This window comes from Manis javanica, chromosome 4 (assembly GCF_040802235.1).
Source record: "Manis javanica isolate MJ-LG chromosome 4, MJ_LKY, whole genome shotgun sequence".
In the NCBI taxonomy this organism is placed as follows: Eukaryota; Metazoa; Chordata; class Mammalia; order Pholidota; family Manidae; genus Manis; species Manis javanica.
In genome coordinates this window covers 11,196,716-11,222,053 of record NC_133159.1, presented here as the reverse complement: position 1 = coordinate 11,222,053, position 25,338 = coordinate 11,196,716, and the positions used below count along the sequence as shown (strand labels likewise).

At 40.1% G+C, this 25,338-nt stretch overlaps 1 protein-coding gene across 7 annotated transcripts in view; it reads right to left on the bottom strand.

The window, feature by feature from the left end:
• The window catches only part of FHAD1 (forkhead associated phosphopeptide binding domain 1), a 126,137-nt gene that overhangs the window by 98,741 nt on the left and 2,058 nt on the right, over positions 1 to 25,338 (bottom strand). For all 7 annotated transcript variants that reach the window (XM_073233233.1, XM_073233236.1, XM_073233235.1 and 4 more), the window contains exons 2-3: positions 24,577 to 24,683; positions 3,883 to 4,089 (exon numbers count right to left, since the gene is read on the bottom strand). In XM_073233233.1, coding sequence (XP_073089334.1) covers positions 3,883 to 4,089; positions 24,577 to 24,669 — 300 coding nt within the window. In that variant the 5' untranslated portion in view covers positions 24,670 to 24,683. The remainder of the gene's footprint in view (positions 1 to 3,882; positions 4,090 to 24,576; positions 24,684 to 25,338) is intronic.

Sequence of the window (25,338 nt, the reverse complement as noted above, 5' to 3'; positions counted from 1 at the left end):
ATCTGCAGACACATTCGGTTCCCTGACTTCTCCCTGCGCCACCCCTCAATGAAACGCTGTCCCATCCCTCTCTATTGGTTATGGTCACAAAGCCTGAAATGAAAGTTTTCATTTGGGAACTCTGCAGGAGGAGAGAAGTTCTGATCGCACCCAGCCCTCATGGCATCAGGACACCGGTCTTCACAAACTCTACACGGGGGGAACAGGGGGGGACCCTGGTCTGGGGCCTTCCAAATCAATCAAAAACAAGAGCATGCAGGGATCAAGATGAGCACAAATGTCTTAGAACAACTGGGCATCAAATTCTTTGGTGAGAGATGCCCTTCAATACCTCTTCTTTCTTTTTTAAAAATAGCCCACATGTTTGGGTCATCAGGATGTGGCCTTTGCAGGAATGGGTTACTCAGTCCACAAGGCTACTCTCACTCAGGCCCTGCAAGGGGCCCCAGTGGGCAGAGCTTAGAGGCTGCCTGCAGGAAAGACTCCCAGTGTGGGAAGGGACACACAGCAAAGAGCACGACTGTGCAGATGGGGCAGTGGGCAGTCCCATCGCACAGTGGCTCCCTGGAAAGGCTCCAGTTGCTGCGAAGCGCCCTGGGCACAGATGGGGGCACCTTTGAGCAGCTGCCTGCAGTCATGCGGGGAACAAAGCGGGATCAAGTACAGGTAGGAATAAGAATTCAAAAAGTTTGTGCATATTCAAGTGGCCATAAAAGTGTGCTTTGCTCTCTTTGAAATCCAGCTGATGATACTTTAAGTGGGGAGAGTTTAATTAGCACTGACTAGCTGGGTGACCCTGAGGAAATTACTTAACCTCTCTGAGTTTTGGATTCCTTGTCTATAAAATGGGGATCATGACAGAACCCCCTCACAGGCTGTTGTAAGTGTTAAATAAGGGAAAGCAGGTGAATTGCTTGGCACAGGGTCGTCAAAGGTCCTCCTGCTACTCCACTCATTCCTCTTTGCAGATGACACTTGTCCTGCTCTAGGCAAGGCTGGGGGTCATCCTGGTTCCCCACGCCCACCTGGTAGAAGAAGCATGTCTTAAAATGAAGGGCCCCTCCTCTACCTGTGTGGCCATGTTCATCACAGCCTGTGTCACCAGAAGAAAGCAACTCCGGTGGGAATGGAAATCAAAATGTGGCATCTGCACACCATAGAATATTACTCGGCCTTAAAAAGGAAGGAGATTCGGACACGTGCTACAACAGGGATGAACCAAGGGAAGTAAGACGGTGACGAAAGGACAAATACTCTAGGATCCCACTTCTGTGAGGTCCCTGGAGTACTTAGGCCCTTTATGTCAGGTTCACAGAGGCAGGAAATGGTGGCTGGCGGGAGGAAGGAAGAGGGAGTTTTCACTTAAAGGGCACTGGGTTTCAGTTTGGGAAGATGGGAAACGTTCTGGAGGTGGTTGCGCACCAGCGGGTTTGTGTTTAATGCCACCGAGCTGTACTCTTCAGAATGGGGACGATGCTAAGTTTTATGTGTATTTTAGCACAATTAAAAAAATTGAAAACAAAAAGCTAAGCACATCTGAGATTTCTTTTTGGGATGATAGAAATGGATGGAAATGTTCTGAAAGAGGGTTGTGGTGATGGCCACATAACTCTGCAAGTATGTTGAAACTGAACTGTACCCTTTAAAATGGGTGAAGTTTATGTTACATAAATGATACTGCAGTGAAACTGTTACAAGCAAGGAAACAGTGCTGTGGATGGTGGATATGTTTGTTGTCTCAACTTTAGTGATGGTTCCACAGGTGTACACATATGTCAAAACTTTGCAAATTATACTTTAAATGTGCACTTTATTGTATGTCAACTATATCTCAATAAAGCTGTTTTTCAAAAAAGCAGCACAATACTCCATAAATGAATAAACTTATATTTTCCTAAACAATACCCTCTTTTGATGGATAATTTAGGTTTCAAATTTTGTGCCCCTATAAATAATATTTCAATAAATATCTTTGCATGAAAAAGTATCTTTGTATGCAGATATTGTCACTCCCCCACTGGTAAACCATAAAATCTGAATCTCCCAGAGAGGGGGACTGGAAATCTGTAATTTTACTGAACATTCCAGGGAAATTCTTCTAATCAGACATGCTGGAGAAACATTGACTAAACTTCACAAACCTGGATTTACAGGCTTGGGGTTTGAAATTCCATTCTTTGGTTCCTAAAAAATCTGCAAATGCTCCATACATATGATTCTAAAGTCAGGTTTCCCTTCTGTTGGGGTTACATCAGAATCAATAGGGAGTTTGTGAGAATGCACATTCCCAGGCCCCATTCCCAGGGAGGATGTATAGGGTTGCCAGCTTTGCCTAAAGAAAGGAATGAATAAATAAAAATATAAATAAAAAAATAGAGGGTGTCCAATTAAATCTGAATTTCAGACAAACACCAAATAACTTTTATAGCATAAGTGGTCCCTTGAAATATTTGGGACATACTCATATTAAAAAATTATTTGTTGTTTACCTGGAGTTGAAGTTTAACTGGGTGTCCTGTATTTTATTGGGTAGCCCTAAATATGAGTCCTTGGGCCTGGTCTGCCCCCCATGTGGAGGTTCCTTAGTACCCATGTTGAGAAACCCTGATTGCATGAACACCTTCTGGGGCAGGAGCCCCTTCTCAGTGTGGTGCATTCTGTGGGCAAACACACTTCCGTGTTCCTTAGGAGGTTAAGGCAGCTGAGCAGTAGCAGAAAAGCCTGCCCCAGATTTTCAAAGCCAAATGTGATAGATGTGGTGTCATGGCTCATGCAGCTTGAGGGATGCTGTGCCTCTTGGTGGAGAGCATATTTAGGGCTGGATGCCATCTAGATCCTCTAAATTTTACTTATGTATACTCAGCCTTGTCTCAGAAAGGATTTTATCCCTGGGGGTGTCACTATCTGCCACGTTCATGCTGGTGGGGAGTGAGATGAATGCACCATTCCTCTAGGACACACACAACAGATACTGATGGAGGGCTCACCCTAACAGGCACTGTGCTCGGGGTTTTACAATTGCTGTGGTAATCTTTTATTATTTTATTACTTTAATAATCTCATTCACCCCTCCAGATAAGCCTGCAAGGTCACTGCGGTCATTGGTCCCACATGGTGGATGAGAAAACCAAGGTCCTGAGGGGTCCAGTGGCTGGCTCCAGAACACACAGAATCAGCAGGTGGCAGAGCTGGCAACCAAAGCCTGTGCTGTGGACAGTCCCTCCCCGCAGCCTGCCGCCCTAGTGAATTCTATGTTCCCTGTGACTGGGTTCATAGGGGCAAGTTTTGTGTTACATTCTGCTTCAATTGGGGCCACACTTTAGGCCAGGATCCCAGGAACATTTCTGATTTGGGGCATAGTAACAGCTGCTGTGTGTTGAACGTCTCCTGGGGTGGGACACTGACTTTCATGCCTTCCAGATAGGTATTTTCTCAACGCCACACACGGTAAGAAGCTATAAATGCAGGCATATAAAGAACCCTGGCTGAGGTCACAGAACTAGGAAGCTGCAGCGCTCTGATCTGCCTAAAAGTGAAGCATCCATCTCTGAGTTTTCAAAAGCACACACCTGCTTCCCACCTCTCACCAAGCTTCACATTTTCAGGAAATGTGCTGTGTATAGTTCTGTGTTGGCCACGTGCAACTCTTACATGTAATTCCAAGCAATGCCCAGAAGAGGGCGCGAGGACACTTTCCCGGTCAGGATTTGCCCTGAGGGGTCTGAGCTTTGCAGGGTCCAGTTAGGTCACCGCCAGTATTGTGCACAGCGTGAATCAGAGTGCGCTCTGGACAAGCTGCACCCATCGGCTGTATCTGAGCCCCGGGCTGCAAGGACAACACAGCACCTCTGACCCCCCTACCCCGCGGGGGCCTGGACTTACCAAAGGTGGGTTTTCGATGATCAGTTCATAGGTCAGGCCGCCAGACCCAAACCTCAGGATGTCTCCAGGTAACAGCTTGACAGCCACATTCTGGATGTGGCAATTGTTGACGAAGGTGCCGTTGCGGGAATTGAAGTCCTGGAGAACAAAGTTGCCTTCGGCCTCGTTATACTCAATGAGTGCGTGATGGTTGTCGATGTCAGCCGACTGAAACACAGAACATGACAGCTGTAGCCATGAAAACAAGAACAACAACAGGGCCCCTAACATTTACTGGCGAGCACTGGGTGCCAGAATGTGCTAAGGGCCTCCCTTAGCTTAGCTGGATGGTCACCACTATGTTCATTTTGAAATGAGATGCTGAGGTTAAGTGCCTTGCCCAGGGTCACACAGCAAATGTGTGGTGGGGTTGGGATATGTGCTCCGACTCCAGACCCAGAACAGGTGTCCAAGTCCAGGCAGCACAGGGGCACAGGGAGCTTGGGGGAGTCTGAATGGGCACATGTTTGGCCAGGGAATTAGCCGCTTCTGATTTCCCCGACTCCATATGGGTTTGCCTTTGTTTGTCCCAAATGGCAGGACAGAAAGCAGAAATGGCTCAAACACCAACCAGAAAGGTCAGTCGGCAAGCGACAGCTGTCCACTTCTCTGCAAGGAAAATACCATGTTTATGGAATGTGGTACATATAGTTAAGGGGAGGTTTTGTGATGATTGTTGTTCATTCATTTGTTCTCTTCACTTTTAAAATAACTTTTTTTTTATTACTGCAGAAAATGAGAGCTAGAGAAGAGCACAAAGAATACATTAACAGAAAATTGGATTAAAGATGGCGGCCTGAGAGAGACAGAGGCTTCCTCCTAAAACTGGATAGAGTTAGAAAATTTAATTGGCGCAACTAATCCTGAGAGAGCAACAGGAAAGAGGACGCGTCAGACTGCACACACCTGGAGAAAAGAGCAGACCTCAGCAAATGGGGTAAGTACCAGAGCTGTGGCTCCCTGGACCCGAGCCCCTCCCCGACCCCAGCTCACTGGCAGGAGGAAGGGAGACGGAGCAGGGAGGGAGTGGAAGGCCTGGGACTGCTGAATGCCTAGCTCCGGAGATCTATGCTGGGAGCACAAAGCTACATTTCACAGTACTTTCATGAGACTCGCATGACTACTGGGTTGGAAAGTTAATACAGGCAGAGTTCCTGGGGAGACTGGGATTCCAGCTGCTTGTGGAAAGCAGGGATCCATGTCCGACTGCTCTGGGACAAAAACTTATACCTGTGTGACCAGCCCACTGGCTCAGGCAGTGGACACAGGCACAGCAGCCAGGAGGCGGGGAACAGCTCTTTCCTACCCCCAGGCACCAGTACCGCTCCCCTGCGACCCCCGACATTGCTTCAGGGGCTCAGCAGCTCCAGAATAGAGCTTCTGGACACTAGAGGGCGCCATATACAAACATGAAACACCAAAGGAACCTTGTCCAGAGTAAAATTATTAATACAACTCCTGAGAAAGATTTAAATGATACGGACCTCGTGACTCTTCCTGAAAGGGAGTTCAAAATAAAAATCATCAACATTCTAATGGAGGTACGGAAAGACATCCAAGAACTCAGGAATGAATTCAGGTCAGAGATCCAATCGTTGAAGAGCACGATGGAGGGTATTAAAAGCAGGTCGGATACGGTGGAGGAGACGATAAATGAAATAGAAACTATAGAAGAGGAAGACAAAGAAGCTGAGGCACAGAGAGAAAAAAGGATCTCTAAGAATGAAAGAATATTGAGAGAACTGTGTGACCAATCCAAGTGGAACAATATTCGCATCATAGGGATACCAGAAGAAGAAGAAAAGAGAGAGAAAGGGATAGAAAGTGTCTTTGAGGAGGTAGTTGCTGTAAACTTCCCCAGTCTGGGGAAGGAGATAGTCTCTCAGGCCATGGAGATCCACAGATCTCCGAACGCAAGAGACCCAAGGAAGACAACACCAAGACACATAGTAATTAAAATGAGAAAGATCAAGGATAAGGACAGACTGCTAAAAGCAGCCAGAGACAGAAATAAGATCACATACAAGGAAAGCCCATCAGGCTAACATCAGATTTCTCAGCAGAAACCTTACAGGCCAGAAGGGAGTGGCATGATGTATTTAATGCCATGAAGCAAAAGGGCCTGGAACCAAGATTACTTTATCCGGCAAGATTATCATTTAAATTTGAAGGAGGGATTAAACAATTTCCAGATAAGCAAAAGCTGAGAGAGTTTACCTCCCACAAACCATCTCTACCGTCTATTTTGGAGGGACTGCTATAGATGGAAGTGTTCCTAAGGTTGAATAGCTGTCACCAGAGGTAATAAAACCACAGTGAAGAAAGTAGAACAGCTAATTATGAAGCAAATGCAAAATTAAATTGACTATCCCCAAAGCCAATCAAGGGATAGACAAAAAGTACAGAATTTGATACCTAAAATATAAAGAATGAAGGAGGAAGAAAAAAGAGGAGAAATAGAACCTTTAGATTGTGTTTGTAACAGTATACTAAGTGATTTAAGTTAGACTCTTAGATAGTAAGGAAAGTAACCTGGAACCTTTGGTAACCACAAATCTAAAGCCTGAAATGGCAATAAGTACATACCTATCAATAATCACCCTAAATGTAAATGGACTGAATGCACCAATCAAAAGACATAGAGTCACTGAATGGATAAAAAAACAAGACCCATCTATATGCTGCTTATAAGAGACTCACCTTAAACCCAAAGACATGCACAGACTAAAAGTCAAGGGATGAAAAAAGATATTTCATGCAAACAATAGGGAGAAAAAAGCAGGTCTTGCAGTACTAGTATCAGACAAAATAGACTTCAAAACAAAGAAAGTAACAAGAGATAAAGAAGGACATTACATAATGATAAAGGGCTCAGTCCAACAAGAGGATATAACCATTATAAATGTATATGCACCCAACACAGGAGCACCAGCATATGTGAAACAAATACTAACAGAACTAAAGGAGGAAATAGAATGCAATGCATTCATTTTAGGAGACTTCAACACACCACTCACTCCAAAGCACAGATTCACCACACAGAAAATAAGTAAGGACACAGAGGCACTGAACAACACACTAGAACAGATGGACCTAATAGACATCTATAGAACTCTACACCCAAAAGCAACAGGATACACATTCTTCTCAAGTGCACATGGAACATTCTCCAGAATAGACCACATACTAGCCCACAAAAAGAGCCTCAGCAAAATCCAAAATATTGAAATTCTACCAACCAATTTTTCAGACCACAAAGGTATAAAACTAGAAATAAACTGTACAAAGAAAGCAAAAAGGCTCACAAACACATGGAGGCTTAACAACACGCTCCTAAATAGTCAATGGATGAACAACCAAATTAAAATGGAGATCCAGCAATATATGGAAATAAATGACAACAACAACACAAAGCCCTAACTTCTGTGGGACGCAGTGAAAGCAGTCTTAAGAGGAAAGTATATAGCAATCCAGGCATATTTAAAGAAGGAAGAACAAACCCAAATGAATAGTCTAACGTCACAATTATCAAAATTGGAAAAAGAAGAACAAATGAGGCTTAAAGTCAGCAGAATGAAGGACATAATAAAGATCAGAGAAGAAATAAATAAAATTGAGAAGAATAAAACAATAGAAAATATAAATGAAACCAAGAGCTGGTTCTTTGAGAAAATAAACAAAATAGATAAGCCTCTAGCTCGACTTATTAAGAGAAAAAGAGAATCAACACACATCAACAGAATCAGAAATGAGAAAGGAAAAATCATGACGAACCCAACAGAAATACGAAGAATTATTAGAGACTACTATGAAAACTATACGCTAAGAAGCTGGAAAACCTAGAAGAAATGGACAACTTCCTAGAAAAATACAACCTTCCAAGACTGACCAAGGAAGAAACACAAAATCTAAACAAACCAATTACCAGCAAAGAAATTGAAGCAGTAATTAAAAAATTACCCAAGAACAAAACCCCGGGCCAGATGGATTTACCTCAGAATTTTATCAGACAGACAGAGAAGATATAATTCCCATTCTCCTTAAAGTTTTCCAAAAAATAGAAGAGGAGGGAATACTCCCAAACTCATTTTATGAAGCCAACATCACCTTAATACCAAAACCAGGCAAAGACCCCACCAAAAAAGAAAATTACAGACCAATATCCCTGATGAACGTAGATGCAAAAATACTCAACAAAATATTAGCAAACTGAATTCAAAAACACATCAAGAGGATCATACACCATGCCCAAGTGGGATTCATCCCAGGGGTGCAAGGATGGTACAACATCTGAAAATCCATCAACATCATCCACCACATAAACAAAAAGAAGGACAAAAACCACATGATCATCTCCATAGATGCTGAAAAAGCATTCGACAAAATTCAACATCCATTCATGATAGAAACTCTCAACAAAATGCATATAGAGGGCAAGTACCTCAACATAATAAAGGCCATACATGATAAACCCACAGCCAACATCATACTGAACAGTGAAAAGCTGAAAGCTTTTCCTCTGAGATTGGGAACAAGACAGGGATGCCCACTCTCCCCACTGTTATTCAACATAGTACTGGAGATCCTAGCCATGGCAATTACACAAAACAAAGAAATACAAGGAATCCAAATTGGTAAAGAAGAAGTCAAACTGTCACTGTTTGCAGATGACATGATATTGTACATAAAAAACCCTAAAGACTCCACCCCAAAACTACTAGAACTGATATCGGAATACAGCAAAGTTGCAGGATACAAAATTAACACACAGAAACCTGTGGTTTTACTATACACTAACAATGAACTAATGGAAAGAGAAATCAGGAGAACAATTCCATTCACAATTGCGTCAAAAAGAATAAAATACTTAGGAATAAACCTAACCAAGGAAGTGAAAGACCTATACCCTGAAAACTATAAGACACTCCTAACAGAAATTAAAGAGGACACTAACAAATGGAAACATCCTATGTTCTTGGGTAGGAAGAATTAATATCGTCAAAATGGCCATCCTGCCCAAAGCAATATACAGATTTGATGCAATCCCTATCAAATTACCAACAATATTCCTCAACAAACTAGAACAAATAGTTCAAAAATTCATATGGAAACACCAAAGACCCCGAATAGCCAAAGCAATCCTGAGAAAGAAGAATAAAATGGGGGGGATCTCACTCCCCAATTTCAAGCTCTACTACAAAGCCACAGTAATCAAGACAGTTTGGTACTGGCACAAGAACAGAGCCACAGACCAGTGGAACAGGATAGAGATCCCAGATATTAACCCAAACATTTATGTTCAATTAATATATGATAAAGGAGCCATGGACATACAATGGGGAAATGACAGTCTCTTCAACAGATGGTGCTGGCAAAACTGGACAGCTACATGTAAGAGAATGAAACTGGATCACTGTCTAACCCCATACACAAAAGTAAACTCCAAATGGATCAAAGGCCTGAATGTAAGTCATGAAACCATAAAACTCTTAGAAAAATCATAGGCTAAAATCTCTTGGACATAAACATGAGCGACTTCTTCATGAACATATCTCCCTGGGCAAGGGAAACAAAAGCAAAAATGAACAAGTGGGACTATATCAAGCTGAAAAGCTTCTGTACAGCAAAGGACACCATCAATAGAACAAAAAGGTACCCTACAGTATGGGAAAATATATTCATAAATGACAGATCTGATAAAGGGTTGACATCCAAAATGTATAAAGAGCTCATGCACCTCAACAAACAAAAAGCAAATAATCCAGTGAAAAAATGGGCAGAGGAGCTGAACAGACAGTTCTCCAAAGAAGAAATTCAGATGATCAACAGACACATGGAAAGATGCTCCACATCACTTGTCATCAGAGAAATGCAAATTAAAACCACAATGAGATATCACCTCACACCAGTAAGGATGGCCACCATCCATAAGACAAACAACAAGAAATGTTGGCGAGGATGTGGAGAAAGGGGAACCCCCTCCTACACTGCTGGTGGGAATGCAAATTAGTTCAACTGTTGTGGAAAGCAGTATGGAGGTTCCTCAAAATGCTCAAAATAGAAATACCATTTGACCCAGGAATTCCACTTCTAGGAATTTACCCTAAGAATGCAGCACTCCAGTTTGAAAAAGACAGGTGTACCCCTATGTCTATTGCAGCACTATTTACAATAGCCAAGAAATGGAAGCAACCTAAATGTCCATCAGTAGATGACTGGATAAAGAAAATGTGGTACATATACGCAATGGAATATTACTCAGCCATAAGAAAAAAACAGATCTTACCATTTGAAACAACATAGCTGGAGCTAGAGGGTATTATGCTCAGTGAAATAAGCCAGGTGGAGAAAGACAAGTACCAAATGATTTCACTCATATGTGGAGTATAAGAACAAAGAAAAACCGAAGGAACAAAACAGCAGCAGAATCACAGAACCCAAGAATGGACTAACGGTTACCAAAGGGAAAGGGACTGGGCAGGAGGGGTAGGAAGGGAGGGATAAGAGCGGGGAAAAAGAAAGGGGGCCTTACGATTAGCATGTGTAATGTGGTGGGGGGAGCATAGGCAGGGATGTGCAACAGAGAGAAGACAAGTAGTGAGTCTACGGCATCTTACTACGCTGATGCGCAGTGACTGTAATGGGGTTTGTGGGGTGGGACTTGGTGAAGGGGGGAGTCTATTAACCATAATGTTCTTCATGTAATTGTAGATTAATGATAATAAAATGAATTTTAAAAAAAGGAATACATTAACATCACTTAGCATCCCACCCACCAGAAGCAGGCAGTTAGCACTGTGGTTTATATCCTTCCAGTCTTTTTTCTATGGTTACAATCTTTTTAAAAAATTTAAGCAAAATTGAGGTTATACCATATGACATACCTTAAAAAAAACCTTGATGTACATGAAAGGTTTTCCTATGTCACTAGTTATTTCTATTGCTTCTTAAAAGCTACTCAGAATTTATCTAGTTAAAAAAGACCTACTTTTTAATAGGGGGCCTAGTGTGACCACGTTTCCCCAAAAGAAAGGGATCCCAGACAGTATGTCTGTGTATTGAGAGTCGGAGGCAGAAGGTGCCTCTGTAAATTTATTTTAACAAGAAGAGTGAGCAAAGCTCATCTCCCAGGATAAAATATTTCATTTCTCTTGGCTGCAGGGCTCTGGACTGTGGGCTGCAGGGCACATGTGACATCTTGGTCTTTGCAGGACACTGCCTATGAGACAGCGACTCCAGCCTGAAATTTTGCAATTATTTTCTTAAGTTTTTCTTCTTAGAGGGCCTCATCCAACTTTCATACAAAGAGTACCTGCATTTAGAAATCTACACTAAAGTCCCCTAATATATTAATAACCAATGGCCTATATTAATAATATAATAGCTTATATTATATAGCTTGTATTATTACATAATAATATAATAGCTTACATTAATAGAATATATTAATTAAATGCTACATGCCAGGAAATTTACTATGTGCTTTGTTGCATTATCCCATTTCATCTTCACAATAATTCAAAGGGATAGTCCTCCGTTCTATAGGTGAGGAAACTGAGGCGTGGAATGATTACATTGGCCCACAGTCACCCAGCTTGACTCTCTTGGCTTGTACACAGGTTTTCTGATTCAAATGTCTGTGCTCTTACCCACTTTGCAAATAACTACCAAACAGTTTGGCACTCAAAATATTGAAACACAGCAAGAAAGCAGGTGTAGCTATATTAATTTTAGATAGAGCAGACATCCGAGCAAGAGAAGTTATCAGGGATAAAGGGAGGCATTACAATAACGATAAAAGGCATAAGATCTCCAAGAAGACATAACAATCCTTAATTGTCAGTGCCTAACAGTAAGTGTCAAAATATGAGAGGCAAAAACTAATGGAAGTCCAAGGAGAAGTAGACACATCCATTACGACAGTTCGAGACTTCAACACCCCCCGATCAGTAATGGACAGACCCCGCAGGAAGGGTATTAGTAAGGAAAAATTAAACTGGACAGCACCATCAGTCAACTGGATCTAATTGACATCTATAGAGGACTTCATCCAACCAAAAGATACACATTCTTCTCAAGCTCACATGGACCATTCACCAAGATAGATCGCATTCTGGGCCACAAAACACACCTCAACAAATTTAAAAGAGTAGAAATTATGCAAACATGCTCTCAGATCACAATGGAATTAAACTAGAAATCAATAGCAGAAACATAACTGGAAAACTCCCAAATATCTGCAGATTAAACAACACACGGGTCAAAGAAGAAGTCTCAAGAGAAAGAAATAATTATCTTGAATCAAATGAAAATGAAAATATAACATCAAAATGTGTGGGATGCAGTGAAAGCAGTGCTTAGAGGGAAATGTATAGTATTGAATGCATGCATTAGGAAAGAGGAAAGATTTAAAATCAACAATCAAAGCTTCTACATTAGGAAACTAGGGAAAGAATAGCACTGTAAGCTTAACACAAGCAGAAGAAAAGAAAGAAAAATGAAAACAAATGAATGAAACAAAAACAGGAAAATAACAGAGAATAATCAATGAAACCCCTCTAAGATCGGGAACAAGACAAGGATGCCCATTCTCATTCTCACCATTTTTATTCAATGTAGTACTGGAGGTCCTCACCATGGCATTCAGACAACACAGAGAGATAAAAGGCATCCAAATTGGTAAGGAAGAAGGTAAACTCTCACTGTTTGCAGATGACATGATATTATGCATAGAAAACCCTAAAGACTTCACCAAAAAACTAACAAAACTAATAATTGAATTCAGCAAAGTTACAGGATACAAAATTAATACACAGAAATCTGTTGCATTCCTATATACTATGAACTAGCAGAAAAAGAAATCAGGAAAACAACAGCATTTACAATTGCCTCGAAAGGAATGAAACACCTAAGAATAAACCTAACCAAGGAGGTGACAGACTTATACTTTGAATACTACAAGACACTAATGAGAGAAATTATAGAAGACACCAAAAAAAAAAAAAAAAGGGAAACCTATCCTGTGCTCTTGGATAGGAAGAATTAATATTGTCAAAATGGCCATCCTGTCCAAAGCAACTTACAGATTCAATGTAATCCCTATCAAAATACCAACAGCATTCTTCAATGAAATAGTAAAAATAGTTCTAAAATTCATATGGAGCCACAGAAAAACCCGAATAGCCAAAGCAATCCTGAGAAAGAAGAATAAAGCTTGAGGGATTACAGAGCCATGAGTATACAATGGAGAAAAGACAGCCTCTTCAACACCTGGTGTTGGCAAAACTGGGCAGCTACATGTAAGAGAATGAAACTGGATCACTGTCTAACTCCATACACAAAAGTAAACTCGAAGTGGCTCAAAGACCTGAGTGTAACTCATGAAACCAAAAAACTCTTGGAAGAAAACATAGGCAAAAATCTCTTGAATATAAACATGAGCAGCTTTTTCCTGAACAGATCTCCTTGGGTAAGAGAAACAAAATAAAAAATGAACAAGTGGGACTACATTAAACTAAAGAGCTTTTGTACAGCAAAGGACACCATCAGCAGAACAAAAAGTCATCCTTCAGTATGGGAGAAGATACTCATAAATGACTCCTCTGATAAGGGGTTAACATCCAAAATATATAAAGAACTCATACTCCTTAACACCCAAAAAACAAATAACCTGATCTAAAAATGGGCAGAGGATATGAACAGACATTTCTCCAAAGAAGAAATACAAATGGCCAATAGGCACACAAAAAGATGCTCCACATCACTAATCATCATGGAAACTCAAATGAAAACTTCAATGAGATATTACCTCACACCAGTTAGAATGGCCACTATCCAAAAGACAGGAAATAACAAATGCTGGCCAGGGTGCAGAGAAATAGAAACCCTCCTACACTGTTGGTGAGACTGCAAATTGGTGCAGCCACTGTGGGAAGCAGTATAGAGGTTCTCAAAAGCTAAAAATAGAAATATCATTTGACCCAGTAATTCCACTCCTAGGAATTTATCCAAAAAAACCACAAAATCCCTGATTTGAAAAGATATATGCACCCCTATGTTTATCACTGCACTGTTTGCAATAGTCAAGGTATGGAAGCAATCTAAGTGTCCATCAGTAGATGAATGGATAAAGAAGATGTGGTACATATACACAATGGAATATTACTCAGCCATAAAAAGAAAAGAATCCTGCCATTTGCAACACCATGGATGGATCTAGAGGGTATTATGTTCAGTGAAATAAACCAGGTGGAGAAAGATAAATACTATATAACTTCACTTATTTGTGGAATATAAAAACAAAGCAAAACAGAAGAAACAAAACAGCATTAGATTCATGGACACTGAGAATTGACTAGTGGTTACCAAGGGGGAGGGGAGTGGGGGGGAGCAGGGGTGGGGGGGAGACTGTTGAACCATGTGATGCACGTTTGATAAAATAAAAAGAAAGAAAGGAAAAAATCAATGAAACCAAAAGCTGTTTTTTTTTAAAAAACATTGATAAAATCGACAAACCTCTAGCAGGTTAACCAACAATAAAAGAAAGAAGATACAAATTACTAAAATTGGAAATGAAAGATCGCCACACATTCCAGAGACATTAAAAAGGTAATAAAGGAATACTATGAACAATTCTATGTCCACAAATATGATAATTTAGATGAAATACAAAAATTCCTTGAAAGAAACAATCCGCTGAAACTCACATGAGGAGAAATAAATAATGTGAATAGACCCACATCTATTAAAGGATTCGAATCAATAATTATAACCTTCCAAAACAGAAATCATCACGCCCAGAAGGCAAAAGTGATACCAATTCTCTACAATCTTTTCCAGAAAATAGAAGCAGAAGGAACACTCCTAACTCATTCTATGAGGCCAATATTACTCTAATGGCAAAATCAGATAAATATATTACAAGAAAGAAAAACTTCAGACCAATATCCTTCATGAACATAGATGCAAAATTCTCAACAAATACTAGCAAATAGAATTCAATAATGTATAAAAATAATTATATACCACAACCAAGTTTGCAAGGCTGGTTCAATTTTTGAAAATCATTTGAAAATAAATTAATGTAATCCATCATCTCAACAGGCTAAAGAAGAAAAATCACATGATCATATCAACTTGATGAAGAAAGAACATTTGACAATATGTAGCATATATTCATGATTTAAAAAAATTCTTGGCAAATTAGGAATAGAGGGGAACTTCCCCAACCTGAAGAACCTCTACAAAAATTCTAAAGCTACATTATACTTATCAGTGAGAAACTAGAAACTTTCCTATTAAGATCAGGAACAAGGCAAAGATGTGCCCTTTTACCACTCCTTAATAACATCATAGTGGCTATCCTACCCAGGACACGCAATAAGACAAGAAAGGGGAATAGAAGGTATATCAACTGGGAAGGAAGAAATAAAACTGTCTCTGTTTGCAGATGGCATAATTGTCTATGTAGAAAATCCCAAAGAATCAGCAAAAAACACCTGGAAGTAATAAGCAATTATTACAGTGTTGCAGTATACAAGGTTAATATACAGAAGTTAGTTGTTTTCTTATATATCAGTAATGAGCAACTGGAATTTGAAATTAAAAACACAACACTTTTTAGCATACATGCACAAATGAAGTACTTAGGAATAAATACAAAATATGTACAAGATCTATGTGAAGTACCTAGTGTTAATAAGAAAGAAATCAAAGATCTAAATAAATGAACAGATATTCCATGTTTATTTGTAATTCCATAACGGTAAATAGCATCTTTTCATATGTTTATTTGCTATCTGTAGCAAATAATCTTTGACCCCTGTTCAGATTTTTTGTCCATTTTTACATTGGGTTGTTTGTTTTTCTTATTGTTGAGTTTTAAGACTCATTTATTTTGGATACATGTTTATAACATCTTTATTCATAACTTCCAAAAACTAGAAGCAACTAAGACGTCCTGTGAAAGGTGAATGGATAAACAAATTGCGGTACATCCATACAATGAAATATTAGTCATTGACAACAAAAGAAATGAGTTATCAAGCTAGAAGAGGACATGGAGGAACCTAAAATGCATATGCTTAGTGAAAGAAGCTAGTCTGAAAGGCTATGTTCTGTATGATTTCAACTACATGAAATTCCAGAAAAAAGAAACTTCTGTAAAGATGGCAAAAAGACCAGTGGTTGCCAGGGGCTCTGGGAGAGATGGGATGAGATGAATAGGTGGACTTTAGGGCAGTGAAACTATTCTGTATGATAGTAGTGGATACTTGTCATTTTATATGTGGGTCATTCCACACAATGTACAAAAAAACAGAGTGAGCCCTAATGCAAACAATGGACTTTAGTTAATAATAATATGTCAATATTGTTTCATCAGTCATAACAAATGAACCACACTAATGCAATATATTAATAATAGGAGAAATTCTGTGTGTGTTGGGGAAGGAGGGACATATGGGAATTCTCTGTACTATCTTCTTAGTTTCCTGTAAACCTAAAAGTATTCTAAAAATAGAGTATTTTTAAAAACATTAAAAAACATCAGTTCTTCAGAAAATACCACCATGTCATCTTCATCACCATTTCCATTAATCTTTGTGCTCTATGAACCCTTGATAACCCATCAAAGAGAGAAATTTCATGTGGTTCCTTTTGCTTTTCTTTTCCCAGGCCTCCTTACTTTCAGTTCCTCAAAAGCTGTCAAACTATTAAGAAATCAAAGCAAGCAGGAAGTTTTTAATGACCCCACAAATGGGACAAGCCTTTGCCACATGTTAGGTCAAGAGAGAGCTTCCTAGCTTTGCCCTGTAATACCATATGTTTCCCTTGGAAAATTGCTAAAAGTTACTATTGGACAGTGACTACTGGACAAAAGTCCTGCTGCTGATACAGGCTGAATGTATAAGCTCCATCCTCCTGAGCTGTCCCACTATGAGATAAAATGTTTTATTATTATTATTAGCAATTAACATGTTATAAGGATTCCTGTGAGCTGGGCCCTGCTGAAACATTTTGTGTGCATTTTCTCATATTTCTCACAGCCCTAGACAAGAGTTTCTATTATTACCCCATCTTACAGAGGAAACTGGGACTCAAAAAGTGACGTGAGAGGATAGCATTACTTTGATACCCAAACCAGGCAAAGAAACTACAAGAAAAGAAAACTACAGACCAGTATCTCTTCTAAACATTCATACAAAAACCCTCAACAAAATGCTAGCAAACTGAATTCAACAGCATAGTAAAATGATTATACACTATGGCTGATGGGCTTTATTCCTGAAATATAGGGTTGGTGGTTCAACATATGAATATCAATCCATGTAATATATCATATTAACAGAAAGAAGGCAACCAAAAAACATGATCATCTCAGTTAATGCAGAAAAGGCATTGGACAAAATTTAACACTCTTTCATGTTAAAAACACTCAACAAATTAGGAATAGAAGGAAATTACCTCAAAACAATAAAGGCAATATGTGAAAGCCCACAGCTAAGATCATAGTCAATGGTGAAGGGCCGAATGCTTTTTCTCTAAGATCAGGAACATGATAAGGATGCTTGCTTGCTTTTACCAGCCTCTTCAACATAATGCTAAAAGTTCCAGCCAGAGCAATTAGGCAAGAGTTTGGTCTACTGTGAGGCGCTGCCTGACCCGGGATTCCTGTGGGGCCTCTAGTGACAGACGCCAAAGCTCTTCTTCCCAGAAAGCACGGGGTACACACTCCCTCTTTACCCACATCTCCCTCTAGTGGTGCCACCCAGTTAATTGCGTGAATAAAGATCACAAAGAAACTGGAGTTATGTTTCACTGACGACCCGCATTTAGGATTACGTTCTATGGATTTCCTTAGTTTAGTCAACTACCTTATTGTCACGCTAACTCACGAGGAATTTCAGATATTTAGATTTTAGGTGTTCCCAAAGCACGCACGATGCTTCTTTTTCTATCGGTTTTGAGTCAGAAGCTCGGCCCCACCTTCCATGACTAGCTGTGTGACTCTGGGCATGTTACTTAACCTTTCTGAGTCTCATTTCCACATCTCTAAATGAGGATATAATGATAATAGAAGTTCCTAGATAATTTGTTTCGAGGATATAAGTCTGTAAAATATATGTAAAGACCATACATAAAACATGTAAAACCATATGAGGCACAGTAAGTAGTCTATAAAAAGTATGCTGTAGCTGTTTGTATCATTTGTGCTATTCAAAAGATAATGATCGACCACCCCCTATCCATTAGGATGGCTACTATCCAAGAAACCCCACAAAAAACAACAAACCAGGAAATAACAAGTGTTGGTGAGGATGTGGAGAAAGTACAACTCTTGTATACGGTTGGTGGGAATGTAAATCGGTGTAGCTGCTACAGAAGGAGATGGACCGTTCCTCAAAAAATTAAAAATAAAATTATCATATGATCCAGCAACTCCACTTGAGGGCATATATTCAAAAGAACTGAAGGTAGGGGTTGGAAGAAATATTTTCACACCTGTGTTTATAATACTATTTGCAGTAGCCAAAAGTGGAAACTGCCCAAGAGTCCATTGATGGGTGGATAAGCAAATGTGAATACATGCAATGGAGTATCATTCAGCCTTAAAAAGGAAGGAAATTCTGACACATGCTACAACATGGATGAATACTGAAGACATTATGCTAAGTGAAACAAGTATCACCAAAGGACACATACTGTAAGATTCCACTTAGACAAGATCCCCAGAGCAGTCAGATTCACGGAGACAGAAGGCAGAGGTGCCAGGGGCTGTGGGGAGGTGAGAAAGGGGAGGTAGCATTTTGTGGGTGCTGAGTTTCAGTTTTGCGAGATGAAAAGGTTCTGGAGGTGGATGGTGGTGATGGTGGCACAACGGTGTGACTGTATTTAATGCCATTGAACTGCACACTTAAAGATGGGTAAGGTGGTACATTTTATGAGTATTTTACCACAATAAAAAAAAAAAAGAGAACAATGAGATTATGATTTAGCCCTTTCCCCTGAATTATTTCTCCTCAAAAGCCCTCCATAGGCCAGAGGGAAAAATAGGCCCATAAATCGCTGCAGTGGGAATTGACTAATGAAATCAGCCCCAAGTTCCAGCTGTCAGTTCTCAAACTGGAGAGTGAGGCCCAGGCAAGAAGGCCAGTGAGCAAGGGCAGATTGAGGGGCTGGCAGGCCCCCTAAGGCCTGTCCTTTCAGGGATTTCCCCCACAGGGACTGAGCCAGGTCCACCTGTCAACATATGGCCCTAGACACAGGGGTTCACTCAAAGTAAGAGCAAACTCAAGTTAAAATGACACAGGTATCATATTTCACCTCTTAGATTAGCAAAGATCTAATGTTGGGGCCCCATACCACGCCGGGGCAGGAGTGGGGTCCTCCGTAAACCTACATCTGTAAATCTCTGCTGGGCAATTCGGGCAACGCTGTCAGTTACAGATGCACATGCCCTTCGGCACAGCAGATGATCCCACGCATCCACGAGATGATGCCAATAACAGGAAATCACAGCAGCCTTGTTTACTAATTATAAAAAGATTATGATGTAGGTTCTTGTGGTTCTTTTCCAAGGCACAGCCCAGACTGCCAGGTGCCAGGCAGAGAGACAAGAGTCACCTGGCTGTACGGGTTCCAGCGTGTTCATTAGATCAGACTTGCTCCACGAACCTCGGATCCCACAAGAGGAGCGATTGGCACATTCGAGAGAGATTGTTCCACCAGTGGGAAAGGAGCCAGCTGGCAGGACCCTGGCCACCGAGGGCAGAGGTGCGGGCATGAGCACTCCACCCCCTGCCATTTCTGTCCTTAGTGTAAGCTGGGTACGTTCTTGGGGAGGGAATAGGGCCAGTCAGCTCTCCACTGTTTAACCTTTGCTTTTCCTCACAACAAAGTTTATTGAAATACTACACACCCCAAACAGGAGCTCCCACAATGTCAGAAGCAGAGAAACACCACGAGCAAGGAGGAGGTGGAAGGAGTACTCCGCTGAGGTTCTCAAAGTGCGCTCCAGGGACCCCACTCCACCCACCGGAACCTGGGGAGCACACAAATGTGCAGATTCCTGGGTCCTACCCCAAACCCACTGGGTCAGAATGTCTAAGGGTTCGTGTTTAACAAACACTCTTATACAAATGAAAAATTCAACAACCATTGGCTTGCAGCGTATCTTCATTCTGGAAAAACTGAACCCCTTTCTCAGCAGAGTTTAAATAATGGCCATATCCAACTCTAAAAATTACAGCTCACAAGCCACATCAAATTATGCAAATTATAATTCACAAGGTTTAGCCCTGACAGAAGCCAGGGCCCAGGGTTTCGATCCCTGTAAAACAGGAGAGGGGATATTCTGAACAGAGCTCCTGATAGCTTGTCTGAACACGGCAGCCAGGATGGTCATTTCGAAATGCAGGTCTCTCCCTTGCTTACGGTCTTTCAGGGCCTTCCTCCCGTTCCTCATCAGAAGATCAAAATCCTTACGGTGGCACAAAGGGGGCCTGCTCATCTCTTATGCCCTCTTCCTTCCCATTCTTCTTCCGGACACACTGGTTTTCCCTTGGTCCCCTGGACTCAGAATATACTCTTCCATCCCAGGGCCTTTGCACATGCCATTACCTCCTCCCATCTCGCTAAGCCCCCCATGTCCTCCATATTCCTTTCCTTTAGAGCCCCATCATTGGAATGGACTATACATTGTCTCTGACTTACGTCTCTCCCTCCTAGCAACTTCCTGATTGCAGGTACCACGCCTGGTTCTGCCTTGTATCCCTAGGCTTGCTTCAGCGCTGAGGTTCCAGGTAAATATTTATGGAACGAGTGAGTGATAACAACCCTGAAACGTAGGCTGGCTAAAAGAGGCTTCCTATTGCCATTAGGAGGCCAAACTCCTTACAGGATATGGAAAAAAAGAAGTCTGGAAAGCAAAACCCTGCAAATATTAATATTGATTTTCCCTGAGCCAAATGATGACAAGTGACTTTTGTTTTCTTATATTTTGCTCCCTCCTAACTTTTAAAAACGACAAGCATGTAACTACCTTCCATTATCAGAAAAAGTAAATGATGTCAAAAGATTGTGATATCAACCATCAAAACAATATGTCAGCTATGCAAATGAGTATAAATCTTAAGAAGAATGACGGCATATTCTTTAGGATTTACCCAGGTAAGCAAAACAAAAAATTTTTTCTATCTGCTAGCTGTAATCTTCAGGTAATTTCAAAGATAACTTTTTATTCATATGTATTTCTGAACTTTAAACTATAAATTGACTGTTTACTGTTGACTCCTTAGAGTGGCCCATTGCTGGTCAAGGGTAATTCTTCTAATCAGAAGGGCCCAATGAAGTCAGCAGAGGGGAAATTTTCACCTCATCTTGTTTTATAAAACTGGAAAATGTTGACACATCTGCAGGTTCAATTCTTCAAAATGGGCTTGTGTCCCCCCATCCCTTTTTAAAGCAAATCCTCTCCCCCAAAGCCACTTAAACTTTGGGAAGAAGATTTTTCACATGGAGATAGAAGCTCCCATCAGAAGTTTATTCACAAAACATTTGGCAATCCATGTGTCATGTTCTGTAGGGAGCCAACTTCTGGAAATGCACCTGATTCCTTCATAAATCAGTGTGACTGTTGCTGGCACTGGTAACTTACTTCTTAAACTAAGTACAAGGAGCAGTAAGCCGCCAATTATTTTTATACAATAAAAGCAACTCAATTTCTGTCTACATATTGATTTCCCTCATTAGTTCCATTTTCCAAACAGGTTGTTAGTATCGGTGGATCCTCATCGCAACCCTGTGTACCTCTGAGGCATCTTCCCAGTCTCCAATTTATGAGACCATAATGATGATCATGGTGTCATTTACTTAGCACCACATGCCAGGCTCTTTATGTGCATTTCTCCCTTAATCCTCCCAATAACGCTGTGAGCTTAGAGGTTTACAGACAGGGAAAAGGAGCTCGGAGCGAAAGTGGCCTAATGAAATCCAAACCCAGCTCTATTTATCTCCAAAGCCTGTAATTTAAAAATGACTGCAGTTTCCTAATATCATAGTCAGATTCAAAACAGAGATCTCTGTCTCTACTCTGGCCAGACAGGAAATAAAATTACCTGAAATCTATTCTTAGTTATGATAAAGAAAAAACTGTAATTCTCCACTCCCCATCCTCCACAGCTTTGCACTTTGTACACTGAACAGATTTTCTGTGTTCTTGCGGGGAGACCACATCATGGATGAGAATCTCAATGGGAGGGCCATTGAGTTATTTTTAAATCTTATAATAAACACTCTCAGAAAACTAGGAATGGAGGAGGAACTTTCTCGACTGGATAAGGACATCTACAAAAACCTACAATTAACATCAGACTTAGTGGTAAAACACTGAATGTTTTCCCCCTAAGATCAGGAACAAGTAGATATTTATTTTGTTCTTATTATATTATTCTTATTACTCTTATTCAGCAGAATACTGGAACCAGTGCAATACAGCAAGAGAAAGGAAATCAAAGTCATTTATATCTCTTTTCTGACAGGAGAAATAAAATTGTTCTTATATGCAGATGACATGATATGATTGTTTATGATTGTAATAAGATGATTGTTTATGTATAACCCCAAGAAATCTACAAAAAAATCTAGAAAAGTCAGTTAAGGTTGCAAGATACCATATAAGCATACAAAAATCAGTTGTATTTCTATGTACTGTCAATGAACATGTGGACACTGAAATTGAGAATATGATACCATTTACAATCACTCAAAAAAAATAGAGAGAAATACTTAAGTGCAAATCTAACAAAACATGTACAGGACTTGTATGCTGAAAACTACAGAATACTCATGAAAGAAATGAAAGACCACCTAAATAAATGAAGAAATATACCATGTTCATGGACTGAAAAACAACATAGTAAAGATATCAGCTGATATATAGGTTTAAACACAATTCTATCAAAATTTCAATGAGATATTTTGTATATATAAACAGGCTTATACTAAAACTTATGTGGAAAGGTAAGAGAACTAGAATAGGTTAAAAATATTTAAGAAGAATAAAATGGGAGAACTGACCTATATGATTTAAGACTTATATAGATACAATAATGAAGACTGTCTTTTTGGTAGAGGGATAGACACATAGGCCAATGAAACATAACAGGAAACTCAGAAGTAGTCCCCACACAAGTATGGCCAAATGGTTTTTGACAAAATTGCAATTCAATAGAGAAAGGACAGTCTTTTCCACAAATGGTCATGGAACAACTGGATATCCATATGCAATAAAAATGAACCTTCACCTGAACCTCATGTCCTGTATGAAAATGAACTCAAAAGAATTCATAGATTTAAACATAAAACAAAAAACTTTTAGAAGAAAACATAAAAGAAAACCCTCAGGTTCAAGGACTTGTTAACTTGTTCTTTGACATGACATTAAAAGCATGATTCATAAAAGAAAAAAATGATAAATCAAAATTAAAAATCTTTGCTGTGTGAGATATACCAAAAGACAGACTATGAACAGGGAGAAAAGATTTGCAAGCTATATATCTGACAAAAGACTCATATCTAAAATATATAAAGAACCCTAAAAAAACTCAACAGTAAAAAAAAACCACTATCTGATTATAATATGAGCAAAAGATATGAAGAGACATTTCACCAAAGAGGATATGCAGAAGGCAAATATGCCCATGAAAAGACATTCAATATCACTAGCTATTAGGGAAATGAAAATTAAGACCATGAGCTATTACACTACACCCTTACTAGAACAGCTAAAATTAAAACCAGTGACAATAATATGATGCAGACAAACTATGTCCCATCCATTGCTGGTGGGAATGTAAAATGGTACAGTCACCTGGATAACAGTCTGGCAGTTTTCTTTAGAAACCAAAAATATACTTCTGTGTGGTCCAGCAATCATACTCCTGAACATTTATCCCAGAGAAATAAAAACTTACATTCACACAAAAACCTATATGTAAATGTTTATAGTAGACTTACTTGTAACAGCCTCAAATCACAAACCATCAAAGTGTCCTTCCATATGTGAACAGTTAAACAAATGGAGGTGCATCTATACCATGAAATATTACTCAGCAATAAAAAGAAACTCAGCCATAAAAGGAATAGGCTAACAACCTAAATGGATCTCAAAGGCATTAGACTGAGTGAAGACAATCTCAAGAAGTCACATATTGTATGATTCCATTGATATAACATTCTCAAAATATTATACACATCACAACAGTCACCAAGAGCTCTTGAAAGGACAAAAAGCCCTTTGGCCATACTGGGCACTTCAGGTGGCCCTGGCTATCAGGCCCATAGAAGCTCCAGGCCCACCTTCCAAACCGCCTGCCCCCTCAGGCTGCTGGGGTAGGGATGATGGGTGGGACACCCGTAGACATTGTCAGCGAAGGACAGAGGGCACGTTGCTCTTTGCTGTGTGCTCATTTTCACTGTGTATGCCAGGGAGCCCAGCACACTCAGCAACTGGTTATTGACAGCACACTGAGGAGAGATGTGGCTGTTAGCCAGAGGTTGTGCTTTAAAAGACATTCCGGGCTATAGAGCAGTAAGGAAACCTGGAGCGGGTGGGGTGTTGGGGAGGGGTGACGAATGGGTGGGAAGAGTTCTTACCTCTAAAACAAGGTCTGAGTCTTCATGCTTTCCAATAGTAGTACTTTTATTGAGGACAAAAAAGCCATCTGCACTCTTTAGATAGGCTTTCATACTCTCTGCTTTTCCTAGATGAGGTTTTCAGAAAAAAATCTTTTTAGGAAAAGGTAGTCCTTTAATCATGCAACATCATATTTAGAATGAATGAAATACACCGTAACAGCCAAAGGACAAATCAGCAGAGGTAGGAGTGGATAGATGGACTTAACAATGATCACAATGATAATTCTGCATATTTTCAAGACTCACTTCATAGCGATATCTAGCATAGATTAGCTTGGTTCTGATAATCAAATAGAAGACATTTTTTTTTTATATAACTTAGAGCATGAACAATAGTTCAAACAACCCCACAACAAATCTGAATTCCTCTGGTAATTGCTGTCCACCTCCCATAAAGCTTAGTATGCGGTTTGTTACCTGACATACCAAGTATTCACATTCAGTACTCTCAACCCACCACTTACTGGTCCTGCAAGCTTGGCTAGGTTTCTTATTCTCTCTCTATGCCTCAGTTTCCTTACCTGTAAAACCATTAATACTACTCTGTATTTTGTGAGGACTAAATGTAAAAATACATGTGAGGCACTTAGAATGGTGACTGCTACACACTAAATACACATTTAATATGACTACTGTTATTATTGTTTGTCATCTTGGACTTCTTGAACTCTGATCCAAGGATCTCCAAGCTTCTACAGAACTTCTTGAAGTGCTGAGTCA